This window comes from Antechinus flavipes, chromosome 5, assembly GCF_016432865.1.
Source record: "Antechinus flavipes isolate AdamAnt ecotype Samford, QLD, Australia chromosome 5, AdamAnt_v2, whole genome shotgun sequence".
Taxonomy (NCBI): domain Eukaryota; kingdom Metazoa; phylum Chordata; class Mammalia; order Dasyuromorphia; family Dasyuridae; genus Antechinus; species Antechinus flavipes.
In genome coordinates, this window is record NC_067402.1 from 147686980 (window position 1) to 147704586 (window position 17607).

At 33.1% G+C, this 17607-nt stretch overlaps 1 protein-coding gene across 5 annotated transcripts in view; it reads left to right on the forward strand.

Moving 5' to 3' along the window:
- PHTF2 (putative homeodomain transcription factor 2) overlaps positions 1-17607 on the forward strand; it is a 156938-nt gene that overhangs the window by 28130 nt on the left and 111201 nt on the right. For all 5 annotated transcript variants that reach the window (XM_051962694.1, XM_051962690.1, XM_051962692.1 and 2 more), the window contains exon 2: positions 5171-5250. In XM_051962694.1, the coding sequence (XP_051818654.1) occupies positions 5206-5250 (45 nt within the window). In that variant the 5' untranslated portion in view covers positions 5171-5205. The remainder of the gene's footprint in view (positions 1-5170; positions 5251-17607) is intronic.

A 17607-nucleotide genomic window follows, 5' to 3' on the forward strand; every position in this document is an offset into this window, starting at 1 on the left:
CAAACAAACAAAAAACTGTTGTTTTCATAGATATGAATGAATGTGATAAGAATTAATAGAACATTTCATGATCTAAGCCTACTATTACAATTGATTTTTAGAAATAGATACCATAATGCATTTTGGTAAAGCATGTTATGAGAATATTTTTTTCGAGATAAAAGTTGTACTTTAAGATAAGCAATGACTTCTGGATAAGAGTTGGTATTAAATCTCTCATTGAAATTTATTTTATAATACATTTAATTTTGGCCTCTTAGTATTTATTGGAGTGGAGAAATCACTTAAGTGATGCATATGTAAACATTATAATATTAATAAACATTTGCATGTTCATACACATTCTTTGAATTAAGATGAGGAATAGTTAGCTTGTATAATGTAAAATGGCATTTTACTATTTAATTATTTCTTCACTGGATAGCTATTGAATAAAAAGAAGGCAGTCACCAAAGAAAATTGCAGAGTATAAAAGTGATTAGTTCAGTTCCTTGCTTTTGGCTTCTTAATAGTGTTTTTCATTGCTGAGAAAACAATGCAGATTTATTGATAAAGAATATCAAAAAGTAATAAAGAAACAAATATGATAGTAGATAGTGTATTAACAGAAAGATGAAGGAAACAGTTTGTAAGATGCTCACAGTCCAATGAATGGCAATAACATTTTTAGAGTAGTAATTGAATACTCTCTCCATCAGGGAAGCAAGGTAGACCTGAAAAATAGCCATAGTAGCAGTAGGCTAAATAGACTTCTGAGTCTGAATATAATTCTTGAACATATCTGTATTTGAGAGCTAACAAGTTTCTGTGATTAGTCAACTGTTTATATTTTGGATGTTAATGACAATTAATTGCATATATTGCTTCTTCCTCTTTGAAATTGTTTACATGTTTTATAGAAAGGAAAGGGGAAAAGCATCCCATTTCCTTTATCAGCATAGTGTTATTAAAGTAAGGGTGGCACAATTGTAAACTTGGAGCAGATTTGCTTGTTAGAATTTTATGGTTCTCAAAGAATTACTGTGAATATAGGATAACAGTGATATCACATGGTCTATAAATGCTTTCAAAATGTTGCAGTTTCAAAATCAGTTTTAAAAAGTGATTTATGTCCTAGAGACACAAATGTTTAACTTAGAGTTTTAGAAAGTCTTTTTAGTAGCTAACTATGAAACTCATTTATTTCATCTTTTGTATCTTTAAGAAGCTGTATCTTATCAGAGTGTTTGTATTTTCTGAAACAGAAATTAGGAAGCTTATTCTAACAAAAGATTTTTTTTTGATTTATCACTTGATTTACATGAAGTCAACAAAAGTTAAATAATATTTATTTACATTTAACATTGTTTTTATTGAAAAGGCAATGATTAGTCAAAAAGTATTTATTACATGTTTATTATATGTTAGGCACTGTGCTAAGCTCTGGAGATAAATATTTAGAAAGGTTAAAGACATGTCTATCATCAAATAGCTTGCCTTCTAATGGAAAAGAAAAGTATTCCATAAAATATAAACTTTAGCAAAAAATCAACATATTTCTATTGTCACGTTTGTCACTCATTGAATTTCAATCAATCAAAAAAGTATTTAATCATCTTGCATATATCAGGAACTGTGATACTGAGTACCATATGCTTTTCTGATGAGTTCAGATTGTTCAGTTACTGTTTATTCTTCTTATATTTTCAAATGTATCTTGGTAAGACTTTGAGTTGATTTATCAAATTATTATTTACTGTTCTTGGATTATTTGACTTTTTCTTCTTTGTATCACCAAACCTTTAGAACATTGTCTTATTAAATGACAATTAAAAAAAAAATCTCTAAGACAGGGCTTTCTTAAACTTTTTCCACTTTCAACTCCCTTTCACCCAAAAAATTTTTATGAGATCCCAACTATAAAGATGTACAAAATAGGCATACAAATCAAACATTTGTTGATGATAAATGATATTTTGAAACAATTCTTTGGTATACATAAAATTTTACCATTTATTAAAGAGGAAAGCCAATTTACATACTAATGAGATAGATGTACTTGTTTATTTTTATATAAAGAATTACATCTTAGCATAATATTTGATACTTTTTACTGTTGCCAAATTTATTCTGACCTCTACATTTGGTTATGCAGTCACAACCCATAGTAGTGAATGCCTGAGGCCTTATTTATTTCCATTTTCCAGGCTTGAGCTTTCGTAGGGCCTTGGTTGGTTTGATGTTTCACTCTTTCAAAATTCTTGGTCAGTCCATTGATGGTTATTAAGTATCTGTATGTGTCAGGCATCGACCTAGGTATTGGGATACAAAAAAAAAATAAAAAACAAAAAACAAAAAAAAAATGGAATTGTTCTTTTCCCAGGTTATTTATGTTATGTTTGGAGAAGCTATATATTTATAGTTGTACAGAGAATATTGCATACATAGGAAATACATATATACAGAATAAATGCAAAATCAATACAGTGTGTGTGCTTGCTTATACTTGTGCATTGTAATCAAGAAAGGCTATTTTTGGAAGGATGCTGTGACGTGGAGGTGAGGAGGGATTGCCTTCCAAACATGCAGGAAAGCTAGTGCAAAGGCAAAATTAGAGATAGCATACCTTGTCTGAGTTAAAACAGGAAGGACAGTTTGGCTAGACCACAGAGTTCAGAAAGATGAGTAATGTGCACTGTTATTGGAAAGATAGGTTTATGTCAGGATGTTTAAAAAGCTAAAGAAAGGAATTAGTATTTTATTTTAGAGGTGATATGGAGTCTCTGTAGTTTATTTGGATTGAAGAGTGATGCTGTAAGAATTGCACTTTAAAGAAAATCATTTTGACACATTTATATAGGTTGGCTTTATGATTAGAAGAAGGGGATGGGTGAGAAAGATGAAGATAGAAACAAGATTTGAAATTTCATTGATTATGTGGGTAAAAGGGAGTATGGAGTCAAGAATGATGAAGTCACAAACCTAGGAGACTACTTCCCCAGTTCTCTGAATTCCACCTTTCTTAATTTATTCCAGTGATCTTCAAAAGATTATGGAGAAATAGCAAAGATGCTTTAAAAGAAGGATTCACATTTTGATTTTCATAAAGGAGAAATGAAGTGAGCCTGCAGATTACAGGCCAGAGAATTTGATTTGTATTTCTAGTAAAATTCTATGACATGATTGAATGGGTGATTTGGAAACATTTAGAAAAGGAAACAATGACACAAAGAATTAGTATATTTTCATTGAGAATAGGACATGTAAGAATAACTTCTTTTTCCTTTTTTTTGACAGGGCTATTAGCCTGGGTGATCTGTGAAATAATAGATGTATTTTACCAAGATTTTAACAGTCTCTCATCCTATTTAAAATATTTTTGTTGATGCCTTCTGTTTTAATGTCACTTAGATTTGCCATTATACTCTTTTCCCCATCCCTTCCCAGAGGGCTATACCTTATAATAAATGTTTTTTTTTAAATGAGGGGAAGAAAGTTTAGAAAACTTACTAATGTATTGGGAAAAAAATCTGACATACATTTTGTGCTATATAAAAGTTTGAGAGATATGGATTAAGTGGACTTGGAAGTGGAAAAAAATAACCAGACTCAAGCTATTAATGGTTCAATGTGAGCTTGAAAGGTTTTTGGTGGCATGAAAGGATCATTTACTTTTGGTCCTATACTATTTAAAATTCTTATTAGTGATTTCATGTAAAGACATAGATTTAAAATCATATGAAGGTAAAAAAAAAAAGCAAGTTAACACACGGAATATCAAAGTCCAAACAATCTAGAACATTGGCCTGAATTGAATAAGATGGGGAAACCACTGAAGTTTCTCTTAGGAAAGAGATAAGGCCCTGAACGAGAGTGATTCGGGTGTGAATGAAGTGATAATTATGAGAGGTGTTAGAGGTAGAACAAAGAAGAAAGTTAAAGATGTTAAAAGAACAAGTATTGAGCTCCAAGGCTGATAGTTTTAGCTTGTTCAAATACATGGAGGCAGAAAATATGTTAAATTTGGGGAAGAATTGTTTTTCTAGTTTGGCTGAAACAAAAAGTATGTGAAGGAATACTATAAAATATGAATGGAACTACTTTGTCAAAATGCATTCTATTACTGCTTTTTAAAAAAATTAATTTAGATAGTGGTGAAGCTAATTTGAATCCTAATTTATAAAGTGTTAAGGTAAGAATCTATCTGCTATTTTATATTTAGTTCTAGGCATCACACTTTGAGGAAATTGACAAATAACATCCAAAAGTGAGTGATCAGAATGTTAAGGGATCTGTTTGGAAAACAGTTCATAGGCTCATATATGAGTTTTAGATTCAGAAAGCATCTTAAAAGATACATAGCCCACCTTAATTTTATAGTTTAGGAAACTGAGGTCTGAGAGTTATTAAATGATTTATTCTTCGATACCCAAGTAAATCAAGAATCAAGATCAAACATAGTTGAATTAGTTAAGTTTGAAGAAAAGAAGGCTCAATTTGAGGGGATGAAAAAGTGATAAGAATGTTGGACATGGGGAGGCTTATGCTGTGCTACTACAAAGGGCAGAATAGGGATCAATGAATAGAAACTATAGGGAGACACTTTTCTGCCCAGTAAAAGGAAAGTGCTTGAACATTCAATAGTAACAATAGACTAGACTATTTTGCAAAACAGAATTTCTTATCATTTGAAATATTCAAGCAGAGATTGGAAAGTTAGGATATTGAAGAGGATTTCTGGGAGAAAATGGTATGTTTGGCTGTCTAATTTCTAGCTCTAAGCTCCATGTCTAAGTAAAATTTACGTATAGAATTTTTATATTGCAGCATTTACTATTTACTTGCTTTAACATTTCTTAATGTGAAAAAAATTTAAATATGGAAAAGTTATGCTATAAGTTATCTTAAGAAACTCTGTGGCTATTCTTTATAAGTATATTTTTATATCATACAATGTATTTTTTTTAGAAAGTATCCTGTGTTCAAGCAGAACCCTCTGTTATTATGGCAACTGATTTTTGTTTACCAAGAAAGCCTGTTGCTAAAATAGTAATGAGGAAGGGTGTAATGTAAGTATAGTCATACACCCCTTGCTCTGCAAGTAACCAGGGTATTATATATGCTTGTTATTCAGACTATCCTTAGAAGGTGGAAGTAAAGTTGTTTCTGTGTGTCTTTTTTTCTTGCACAGCCTAAAATGACTAATGTGTGATCTCAGTGGAATAAATGGCGTCCAAAGTGACAGATGCTATAGTCTGGTATCAAAAGAAGGTAAGTTCTTAGTTACTTTATAAGTTTTATCTTTTAAAACATTAAGTTCAGTTTTATAAATTTGCATTTAAAGCATTTTTCTAATTTTACAGTTTCTCCTAGGTTTATATAATTGTAGTATTACCTAAAGTACTTTAAAAATTGATTTTTGAAATTTTTTTAATTGAAACTCAACTTTAAGTTCAGGACAGTGTCTAGAAAGTTTATAGGAGAGGTAGGTCTGAATAAGATAGTCCTTTCTTTTATTATATGTTACTGGAAATTCAAACTAGAAATTTGGCTTTAGTTTTAAAGTATTGTTAACATTTTGAACTTTTAAGATTAAGTTTTTTTAGTATAAGAAATTTTAAAATTTAATGCAAAAAGGTGAAATAATTTGGCAAATAAGTAGAGTGCTGTGCTGATAAAGGGACACATAAGCTGTAAGTAATCAGATACTTTATTAGAAAAAAATTATGCTATCTCAACTATATAGAACATATATATTGGTTAAGTCTATGTTATGTGGTCTGATATTTAGAAGAAGGTTGTAAAGGTAACAAATGATGTTCAAATATATAATTATTGAAAAATAAAACCTATAAAAATGTTTGTGCTTTTTAAAAGCTAATGTTTAACACTAGATTAGCAAGTCAGCATTATCCAGCTAAATACAATACCAGAAAAATGTGTAAGTTAAATTTTCTTTCATGCACATTTTTGTTATTATTGACTGAATAAATTCTTCCACTTAAAGTGGTTGATTTTCTTGTTTTATCAAATAAAAGCAATACTAAGCTAAAGCTTAATGTTTAGCCCTTAATACACATAATCTATATAGATCAGCATCATGTGAGAAGAGTCACTTTTATTTGGTGAGGGGAAGTACTGAAATATTGGATCCATTGAAGAATGTTTTGAAATTATAAGAGAAAAGTTGAGAAGTATAATTTGAGATAGTCTTGTCAACTCAAAAGTAGTTTTTAAAAATTAAAATCCTATGGAGATGAGTATAAATAGCATTTTGTAAGGTCACATCATTTGTAATTATAGCAGTCACATTTTTGGAGATGATTTTAATTTCAAGGGGGGAGTATACTTTTAATAAGGATTTTAAAACATGGATTTCCTTTATCATTTTGTGCCCCAATTTAAAATTCAGTATATAGAGACATTCTATAAAATTAAATATTCTTCATGCTGGCACAAATGAACCAGAATGTAAGCCCTACATCAAAAGAAAAGTTTCAAATTTCTAACCTTTTAAAAAGTGGAGATGCTATGGGATGGAAGTAGTATGTTTTCTGATTAATTTTGTCATGCTTAATAGTATATTTAATGGTGAGGCATCACATATTTAGTTACTTTGAGTGTGAAATTACTTCCTAAGAATGCTAATATATCTTAGGAAGATACTGTAGGATTTATATTGGGATTCAAATGTAATTCAAGGGTTTTTGTTGAAAATATGGCTTAAAAGATTTGTTATAAAAAGTATGGGGCGTTATTGTGTTTTAGTGAGGTTACAAGTTTAAAAATATCCTCCTGCAGGAGGACCAACTGAGGGTAAAAAAGAAATGGCCCTTAGTTGTTGGCTAAAGAGAGGTAACTAGAGATCTCAGTTATTATGAGATCAATAACAGGAAGATGAATGGCAGAACAGGAGCTTGAGAACTTAAAAGAATAGCTTTATTGGTCAAAGGATTTAGAACTGGAAGGTCCTTTGGAGATTCCTTTCCAAAGTCCACTTCTATTTCTCCTTATTTCAAACTCTATTTTACATGAAGAAGCTGAAGCCAAACAAGGTCATGACTTTTCTAAGGTCATTTAGATAGCATGCAGCAGAGCCAGATTTTAAACCTAATTCATCAGCTTCCAGAGTATGTGTTCCTTCTTGTAGATCATGTTGCTTTCTGGATATTCTTTTAATTTTAAAAACATTTTAATTAAAAAACTCACCAAAATTTTACATCTTCCTTAGGTCATAGTGTTGGAGAGGTGATAGAAAGAATATAAGGATTGAAAGCTAGTAGATACTGTCAACAAGTTGTCATAAAGCATATAAGTGTTTATTATGTACCAGGCACTGTGCTAAACTCTGGGAATACAATTAAAAGCAGAAAAAAAAGATACTTTTTGTCTTTAAGTAGCTCACTTTCTAATGGGGGAAGATAACAAAAAGGAAACTGAAAAGGGGAAGGGAGTGGGGCAGGTGAGGGAGATGTATTATAGATAAAGTTTCAGAAGTTCTACAGAAGAATGAAAATACAACTAGCTTGTGCCTTCTCCTTCAACTGGAGGTTCTGGGAGGAACTAGCCATAAGGTCATAAGGGGAGAGGCCATAGTGAGGAAAGTGCTTTCAGTCTTTGAAGTCTAGGGATAGAGTGAGCTTGTAGATTAAGAGATTTCTGTGGCATTGTAGAAAAAGTCTAGGATAGTCAAAAATGCATCATGGACAGTTGTTATTTATTAGACTAAAGAAAAACTAGCAGCTTATTCTAAAACATGTGGGTCAACAAGTAACTCTAGATAATGATTTTTTTCTCCCCTTCTAAAATACAAGTAATCAGTAGCCTTATTAGTAGGGTGAATGTAGTACTGTAAACCTGAGGCTTAATCTGAGTAACCTGAACAGAACTAATAGTTATCCCTAGCTATAAATAGTTCAAGCCCCTAAATCCCTTTTTATAGGAAGGGTTAGTCATACAGTAATATATTTGTGCCAGACTGCAGCAAACAGGATAGGAAAAAGAGGTATTAGTGAAAGAGAGCAAGCAATTTTTTATGAAAGAAAGCAGGTCCCTCCCTGTTTTCTAAACATTCTAGGGAGGACAGTAGCAACAGACTTAAAATATATTAGAGGTGTCATGGGAATCTTGAGATTCAAATGAGAGAGGAGATGGCTTCATTAAAACATCTCTTATCAAAGATGATAGATAATCTGTTTTCTCCTTTCTACAGGAAAGGTCTCACTTCTGACATGTATCACTTTTCTTTGTTTCCCCTGGTATCCTAGGCCATTTATTTTGGAGAGAAGCAAGGTGATAATTTTTGTTCTCACATATTTTTGAGCATTATTACAGGTTAAGTGGGATAAGGAGAGTAGGAATGGAACACTTATTTTCCAGTATAACACTTAAAAGTCCAGTAACAGAAATTGGGAAAGTATATTATCTGAGAACTTTGCCGACTTGGACTGTTAAGTGGACACCATGAATTTCAAGAGGAAATCTCAGTTGAGCAATCAGTGGCAAAAAAAGGGTGGGGGAAGCATTTAAAACTATCTGGTTGTGTAGATGAACAAACATTGAACAGGTTTAATTATATCACAGGAGTTCTTGATGCTTGGATATGGCTATGAAAATGGTTTCAGGATGTCCTCTTAAATGAAAGAATAAATTGAAGGCTAGCCAAGATTCTAGAGAGGAGCTGGAGTTTTGTAAGAGAGGAATACATAAAGATCTTTATATTATGGAGAAGACAAGGCTTCAATTTTGAATATAACTAGATTACTTTAGTGTATGAATGTAGTCTTGAAGCTTTCTGCTGAGGAGAGCAGTGAGTTTCAATATCTGTTCTCTAAACAAGATTAGTCATTGCAGCTAATTTGAGTTTGGCTGCATTAAATGTTGTTTTCACTTATATTATTGCAGTTATTGTTTCTCTTGATATACTATTTACTCTGTTTACTTTGCTCTGGAACTGTTCAAATAAATTCTCCCATTTTTCTTGAAATTCTTCATTTGTTATTTCTTATGATGCAGTAATATTCTGTTGTGCTCTCCCAGCCATTCACGAGTTGATGGACACTATTTAATTTACAGTTTTTTAAAACTACAAAAGATATTGACATGAATATTGTGGTATATATGGTACTTTTCTGGTTTTGATTTCCTTGAGGTATTTGCTGTCACTTTACTTCTTTTTTTTTTTCTCTCTCTCAATAATATTTTATTTTTCCAATTGCATGGAAAGATGTTTTTCAACATTCATTTTTATAAGATTTTGAATTCCAAAATTTTTTCTCTTTCCTCTCTTCCTTTCCTCCTCTCCAAGACAGCAAGCAATCTGGTATTGGTTATATATGTAGAATCATTTTAAATATATTTCCATATTACTCATTTTTGTTACTTCTCATTCAGAATTTATAATCTGACTTCTGAATACACTACTGTATTGAAACTTCTTTCTCAGAGCTTATCAGTGATCACTAGATTTAGTAAAGATCTTAGACCTCAGTCTCTTTTGGATTTTTCTGTATCTTTAATTATTCCTTCTTGCATTGTTTTTCTTTCCTTGACTTCTTTAACATTCTATCTTTTTTCTCTTCCTACTTAAGTGACAATTTCTCAGTCTCTTGTGCTATATTGTCATGTCTCCTTCCTAAACTTGAATATCTTGCAAGACTGAATCCTGTGCCTATTTATTTCTCTCTTCTCTTTTCTTCTTCTTTCCCATCTTCTCCTCTTCTCTTTCCTCTTCTTACTTTCTCATCTCTTTGTGGTTGTTTTTTTTCTTAGAGGGATGACTTGGGAATATTGGGAGTTATTATTCTTTGTTATCTGAACTGGTAGTGACTGAGAGCTCATCAAAACAAATCTCTGATGGGAATAAGGGAAATAAAAAGAGAACCTAGTATACCCCTAGAGTATAACCTTATTTTGCTACCTAGCAACCTTCTTCTGAACAAATGAATAAATACTGCTCACTAGGCAAAGAAATATATGTAAATTAGCAAAGTCTTTCTGACTTTGTCAGTTATGGTTTAAAATAAAGAAATCGTAAAATGCTTAGTAATTTTGTAATGATTTAATGAACATTAGCATTTTCAGAAATAGGTTTTTATTAGTATGTAAATGGTATCATATATTACACTAATTCTAGTGTAATCCAGAAATCACTGATTAATAGTCTCTCTTAATTATCAATCAGCATTTGAATCAGAGAAATGAAATCTAAATAGGCATTATTTACCTTTGGCAGTCTGAAGATGGAAGTGATTGGCACCCTATTTATATAGTGTCTATGAGAAATTCCTACAGAGAGCCAGTCTTTATTGACAATCCCATCTGATCCCGGAAGTGGAATGCATTGTCTTACTGCTAAGTCCCAAGTCATCAGTAAATAAAACATTTATTTAGTTACTATGGAGTGCTATGGACTTTGCCAAGTGAGGATACAAAGAAAGGCACAAGTCAGTCCCTGGTATCATTGATAGATCACTGTCTCATGAAGGAGACAATATGCAAACAATGTAAAAACAAGCTAAATAATAAATTGGAGATGGTCAACAGAGAGAAGCACTAGTATTAAGAAGCAGTCTTACAGAAGATGGACTTTACTTGAGGCTTGAAGGAAGCCTTGAGAAAAGGAAGAACATTCCAGGTTATGGGGACCAGCCAGTGAAAACAAAGTAGAAAGAAATTTCTCATCTCTTTTCTACCTCCCATTCCTCAAGGGAAATTTTAATTTCTACCAGGAAGGGAATCAGGTGGGAGCCTTGAACTTTGCTCTTTTCAGAAAAAGGAGTTACTTGGGCAGAATTATGTCTGCTTTCTTAAATATTGTTAGCATCGATAGGAAAACAGAAATAAATAAATAAATAAATATACATAGCAGAATTTATATCAAACAATAAAAAGGAAAGGAACTCACCCTTGAGCAAGGGAGAACAGTTAGCAGGCTATTGAACTAATTCAGCTGTGAAGTAATAAGAAATTGTATTGAGACTGTGGCAGTGTCAGAGAAGAGAATGGAACCACATACAAGAGTCGTTACAAAGATAGAAGAAACTACAGGACCGTAAAACTTAGGCTAAGAGAAAATTTACCAGCTTCCCAATATTAAAGTTAAGATCCTTGCTATAAGTATTTGGTTATCATTTCTACTCTTTGGGTTCTAGTAAGGAGGGGAAGTATTCTCTGCCAGGTTAAAGTTGAGATCTGTATTTTGAATTGGTCAAAAAGTTTTTTTTTACATGCTTCATCTAAAATTATCTTATATTCATCCAGAAGTATTATGTTAAACAGTACCACCTAAAGTACTCATTTGAGGAGCTTGCTACATTTTAGCAATTGGAAGTCTTCTACATTTAAGACCATGAAATGTTATTGCTGTTAATTTATGAAAGGAGAAGTAAGTAAACAGAAGTGAGATTGGAAGTTGGAAACTTTAATTTAGCAGATATGATCAAAATAGAGAATGGAGTAGGTTAGGAAACTTAATTTTCTTTCTTTCTTTTTTTAATTATAATTTTTTTATTGACAGAGCCCATGCTTGGGCAGTTTTTTTACAACATTATCCCTTGCACTCACTTCTGTTCCGATTTTTCCCCTTCCTTCACCCCCTCCCCCAGATGGCAAGCAGTCTTATACAAGTTAAATATGTCACAGTGTATCCTAGATACAATATATGTGTGCAGAACCGAACAGTTCTCTTGTTGCACAGAAGAATTGGATTCAGAAGGTAAAAATAACCTGGGAAGAAAAACAAAAATGCAAGCAGTTTACATTCATTTCCCAGTGACCTTTCTTTGGATGTAGCTACTTTTGTCCATCCTTGATCAATTGAAACTGAGTTAGATCTCTTTGTCGAAGAAATCCACTTCCATCAGAATTCATCCTCATACAGTATTGTTGTTGAGGTATATAGTGATCTCCTGATTCTGCTCATTTCACTTAGCATCAGTTCATGTAAGTCTTGCCAACCCTCTCTGTATTCATCCTGCTGGTCATTTCTTACAGAACAATAACATTCCATAACATTCATATATCACAATTTACTCAACTATTTTCCAATTGATGGGCATCCATTCATTTTCCAGTTTCTAGCCACTACAAACAGGGTTGCCACAAACATTTTGGCACATACAGGTCCCTTTCCCTTCTTTAGTATCTCTTTGGGATATAACCCCAGTAGAAACACTGCTGGATCAAAGGGTATGCACAGAGGAAATTTAATTTTCAAAAGGGCATTCTGAATTTTTCTGTGGTGGTAATTTTCAAAACAAAGTATAGGTCTTTAATTATTATTTAAATAGTTAAATGCATGTCTTTGACTTCTGCAGGGGACCAAATAGTATTTGAATAGGCTTGTGCATTTTTAAATGAATAAGCTACTCATTCCTATTTGGAACTGGAAAAGGAAGATATTAGGATATACTGGAAACTAGTTTCTAAAACTTGTTTCTTTCCATGGTGAAAAAGTTCTAAATAGAGACATTAGTCAAGGGTTTGCATACTTGCCAAATATACTCAAAATTTCTTGCAGGCTATTTAAATATAAACATAGTAACAGACATCTTAGTGGAGAAATAAGTTGGTAAGTTGCCACTGCCAGTCTAAAATTAACCAGTGGTGTTAGGCAATTGTACTAACTTTGAATAGGCCAATAGTAACAGGTTTTTTTAAGCTTTATATTCATTCATTCATTTATTATCTATCTACTCTTATAGAGTGCACTATTGGAGGCAATAGAGGGGAAGAAAGGGAATTGAGGTAAAGTAGTCCCTGCCCTCCAGGGAGCTTTAAGTGTTGTACGAGATGATTTATACAGATATACTTTGTTTACAGATTATAAGAAACACTTAAAAATTCCATCCAGAAGACTAGATTAGATTTTAAATTGCTGGTGTTATTTTGATAGAATGTATTAAATTTAGCACCAAGAATTATTTTGTTGAGATGAGAAATTTAAGAATTTAGAAATATCTTTGTAGGGGAAATTATTTTAGACAGAATGTTATATATATAGGCAAAAGATAATAGAAGGTTTTGTGGAAAGTGAGGGAAAAGCATTTGATTTCTCAGGAGTAATCTTAAAAACAGTTTATTTCTTATAAACATTCTTTGTTTTTACTAGTTTAAAATTTAAAAGAAAGGAAGAAAGATAGATAATTCTTTATGGTGATGTTGATAAATTTTTCAAACCAGCAAAAGCAACTATTAAAAAAGTTAAATTTTTTAAAGTGACAAATTTTATTTCACATCATCATAAAAATTCTAGCAATAATCACAATCATTTTTCCTGTAATATGGAATACCCGCAAACAAGTAAAAGGCATACTGATCCCATTGTTACTGTACACAGCCTTATACTTCATTAGTTTTCTTTTTATTAAAACCAAGAAGACAATATATTTCTTATATATTCATACCAGTATTTTCTGGTGTTTTTCATGTTTTGATATCCTGTTATCTATATAGTGCTAGTAATCATGTACATCATTTGTCCGGACCTGCTCACTGAAAGATTTCGGTATCAGCCTGAATTCTAATCATGGATGAAGAGTGAAGGGCTGGAACTCACAAAGATGGCCAGAACAGTTCATTTATTCAAAATTCTCTCAGTCTTATATACCCTAATACTTTTATATAACTATGGCACACTGCCCATGTGCTATTTTCTGCTCTGTGAGACCACATAAACAACTTGTTTTTCTGTGCAGATGTCTCTTTGCCACTTAGTATAACTCTGCTGTGTTGGAATCTTTACAAACTGCTAACTCATTAGAGTTGATAGATTATTGATCTGATCTTACATGAAGATGTTTTGGGCCAGAAGCTGAAACAAGGTACTAAGTAGAACTAATTGATACAGTGCTTGTGTTTACACCTTTACTCATTGGAATTCACAAGTATGGGAGATTCACAAAGTAAACTTTGTAACTTTGTGAATTCACACCTCTCTTGAAGCTCTTAGGGCCAGAGAGCACTATGGGAGAAACCCATAATCCCTCTCTCTCGCATTCCACAATTCCTCTCTCTCGAATAAATAGAGCTTCAAAGGGGCCAGTCAGAAGAGTTTTCAGAGGAAGAAGCTATGAGTTGAGAGTTCAGCTGAAGATTGAGAAGGCTCTCTCAGAGGCAAGACAGATTCAACTTGGTGCTGGCTCTGGAGGCTGAAGAAAGCAAAGGCAGAAGCAAAGGACAAAGCAGCAAGAGTTCTTAGAACTAAGCAGAAAGATAGGCCTCTAAGCTAACCAGGCTATCTTGGAGACAATAAAAGATCTGAACTTTTATCACCTGGCTGCATTTGGGGTAATTATTGATCTGAACTGATACTAAGGCTGCCTCCAAGAAAACCTCCCCGAGAAACCTGCTTTCTCCCCCAGAGAGAACCATTATCTTATTATATATTAAAGAAGAAAATTACCACACTGCTGTAATTACAGGACAGGTTGTCATGCCCCCTGACTTCTCAGTAAGGATGAGATGCCCCCAAAGGTGATAGGGAGCCAAATCAGACGTGTCAGCAGCTTTCCTTGTTAGGCTGGAGGGTCTTATACCTCATCAGAGTTCCCCTGCTATTTGTGACCCTCTAAAAATCATTGTTTTTGTTTTGTTTATTCCATATCACTTTCCTGCAGGCTTTCCCCATAATTTTTTGAAATCTTGACAGTCATTTCTTACAGTGGCAGTAATATTTCAGTACATTTGTGTGTTATATTTTTTTTCTTTTTTATACAACAGATGGACTCATAATTTCTTTCCAACTTTTTGCTATTACACATATGCTATTATGAATATTTTTAACACATATGTCTTTTCTACTAATTCCCTGCTCTAATCATAGTAGAACTTGACATCAACTTTCCTCCCCTATGCTTTTGTATAGGCTGCTTGGAATTCATTCCTTACTCATTTCTGGCACTTGGAGTTAAGACATCACCACTTCTGGTGGAAAATTTTTGCTGATCCTACTAGGTTTTTTCCTTCAGATTATATTGTGATTATTTATCTTCTTGCATATTATATCTCCTTTGCAATCTTTGAATTATAATTTCCCTAAGGATAGATTTTTTTCATTTCTGTCCTTGTATCGCCAGTGCATGATATAAATACTAGTTTACTTGAATAGAATTTTGTCAAATAACTTCCTTCAGAATGGATCATAGGGCTCACCAAAAGGATTAGGAGAATTTTTGAAAGTTATTAAATTCCAAATTATTCTCCTAAGTAGTTGGACTAATTCACAATTCTACCATTAGGAAATTAATATGTGTATTTCCCTGAATGCATTCCAGAATTTAATCTTTTCTACTTTTTACTATCCTTGTCATCTTAGTGGATACGAATGGATAGTGTGAGAGTGTAATGGACTGAGGCTCAAGTTGATGCACTGAGGTCCCAAGCACATGAGGCTAAATAGTAATTGGACCATACTCTATTAATATATAAGCTTGGAGAAAGAATGGCCCCCGCCCACTCTTTGTGCAAGTCCTGATGTGTTGTATAGGAAATGACGATTTTGGTGGGTGGAGGCAGGGGAGTGGAAAAGGAAGGGGAAGGAGAGACTGCTTGCATTGCAATTGCGATGGCTTTTCAGCTCAGATCCCCCTCTGTTAGCTGGCTTCCTGTCGCAGCTGCCCATATTGCTATCGCAATCCTTATTCACCTCTTCACTTAAATAAAGATTGAAGATTTTTCCCTTAACCTGAATTCCTGACTCTGGCTGATTTTAAATACGTGGTCATTACATGAGAGTGTTTTAGTGTTTCTTTCAATATTAATGATTTTAAATACTTTAAAAAAATGATTGTTTATACTTTGTATTTCTTTAGAGAACTATTGCAATCAGGGGTGTTGATAATTAAAGGCTATTACTATTTTCCACATACAGATTTGCTTAAAGCCTGAAAGATTTCCCCATTATATCTCTTTGTATCTTTGAGAGAATAAATTATATTATGGGGCGACTTCCTTTTATTTCTTTTTTTGTAATAGCTCTTTTGGCAAGACTGCCAGTATTATTTTAATCTGAAGATTGTCAGTGTATCCTGAGAACACTATTGTTGAAGTGCCAGAGAGGAAAGGAATTGCTTTCCATTATTTGAACTAGCTGTTGAAGTACAGTTTACAGAATCTTCTTCACTTGAAATTACTGTTTCTGAGTTGAGGTCTGGATCAGACAGTATTTGCATGATGAAGTCTTCTATTTAGAGTCTGCTGAAGCAAGTCAGTCTCTGTCTGCAAATTAGGATGTCCAAGTAGCTCTTCACTTGGCAACAAATAATTGAATTGTGTTTGTAGTGTCTTTCCAGCCTGTCTTGGGTGATTATAAGATACCTCCTCAGTCTCTGTGGGAGAAGGAATTGGTCTCAAAACTTGGTTCACTTTCCTCATGGCTGTGTTAGTCTCACCAAATTTAGTTCTAAAGATAGCATAGTTTTCAGCATCAGCTGGGACAGAATCCTGAACTGCCTGTAACAACCAGCCCAGATTCCTAGACTCCTAGATTGCTGTGGCTTATGTTTCTGTCCTTTGAAACTCTCAAGGTCAGAAATTCCATCCCTGAGTCTAAAATAAAAAAAAAAAGAACTAAAAAACCAAGAACTCAGGCCTGTTTTTTTGGCTACATAGCCACAGAGGGGGAAGACCTCATGGTTTCCCCCTTCAAAGCATGCTTCTCTCACCAGAAGCTGGGAGAGTAAAAGACTGACCTCACTCTCGTGGTTGATAATCCAGCAAAAAGAGATGGTTGGAATGGACTTAGGCTCTTTTGAAGATACTGGTAGTTCCAGATATGTATCCTTCTGTAGGAGGAAAAAAGGCTCCTCCCAATTATGTGGTTGGTTACAGAATGTCCACTCCTATTTTGGTTATCACAATTCTCCTGAAACCAGCTCTTCAATGATTTTCCTGAGGGAAAACCATTTCTTCTCCCCCTCCTTCATAACCTACTGTATCCTAGCAATATTGCTGGGATGTAGATTTTATCAAGACTAGAAGCTATTTCTCTGTCATTATGATGAAATATCTACTTTAGTAGAACACTTTATTATCATTGGTACCAGGAACTGCTCATATTTATAAAACTGCATTTTGTAAGGTTATCTCATGAGAATATTTCTATGAGATTGGTAATAGAAGTATTAGATATAGAATTAGAAAACTTCACTTCTAATCCCAATTTTATTTCTGTATGGCCCAGGAAAACTTCCTTCTCAGGAAAGAGACTCTTGCTGTGGACTTAAAAAGTTTCTGAGGGAAACTTGCTTCTGAAGTACAGTGGTTAGCCCTTTTTTTTTCTCTTGCTTATCTGTTATGCCTACATTCTTCAAAACAAAGCTTAAGTATGGCTAATGTCTAAAAATTCCTCCAAAGGAGTTAATAGGATCTTTTTAGAAAAGGTACTAAAAATACAAAATAAACATCAGAAATAGAATGGCTATTTCCTTTTCTATAAAAAAAATTTAAAACTAAGAATCAGAAGCTTCATGTTACCAAACATATTAAACATAAAATAATAATTATAAAAACAACTTTGTATAACTGATAAGGTATATTTATCTCAGATTTATGCTGTCTGAACAACTTGCAAAATTCAGATCTTGTGGATGGCCAGTATCCTTCAGATTCAGGAAGTTACTCCTCCAA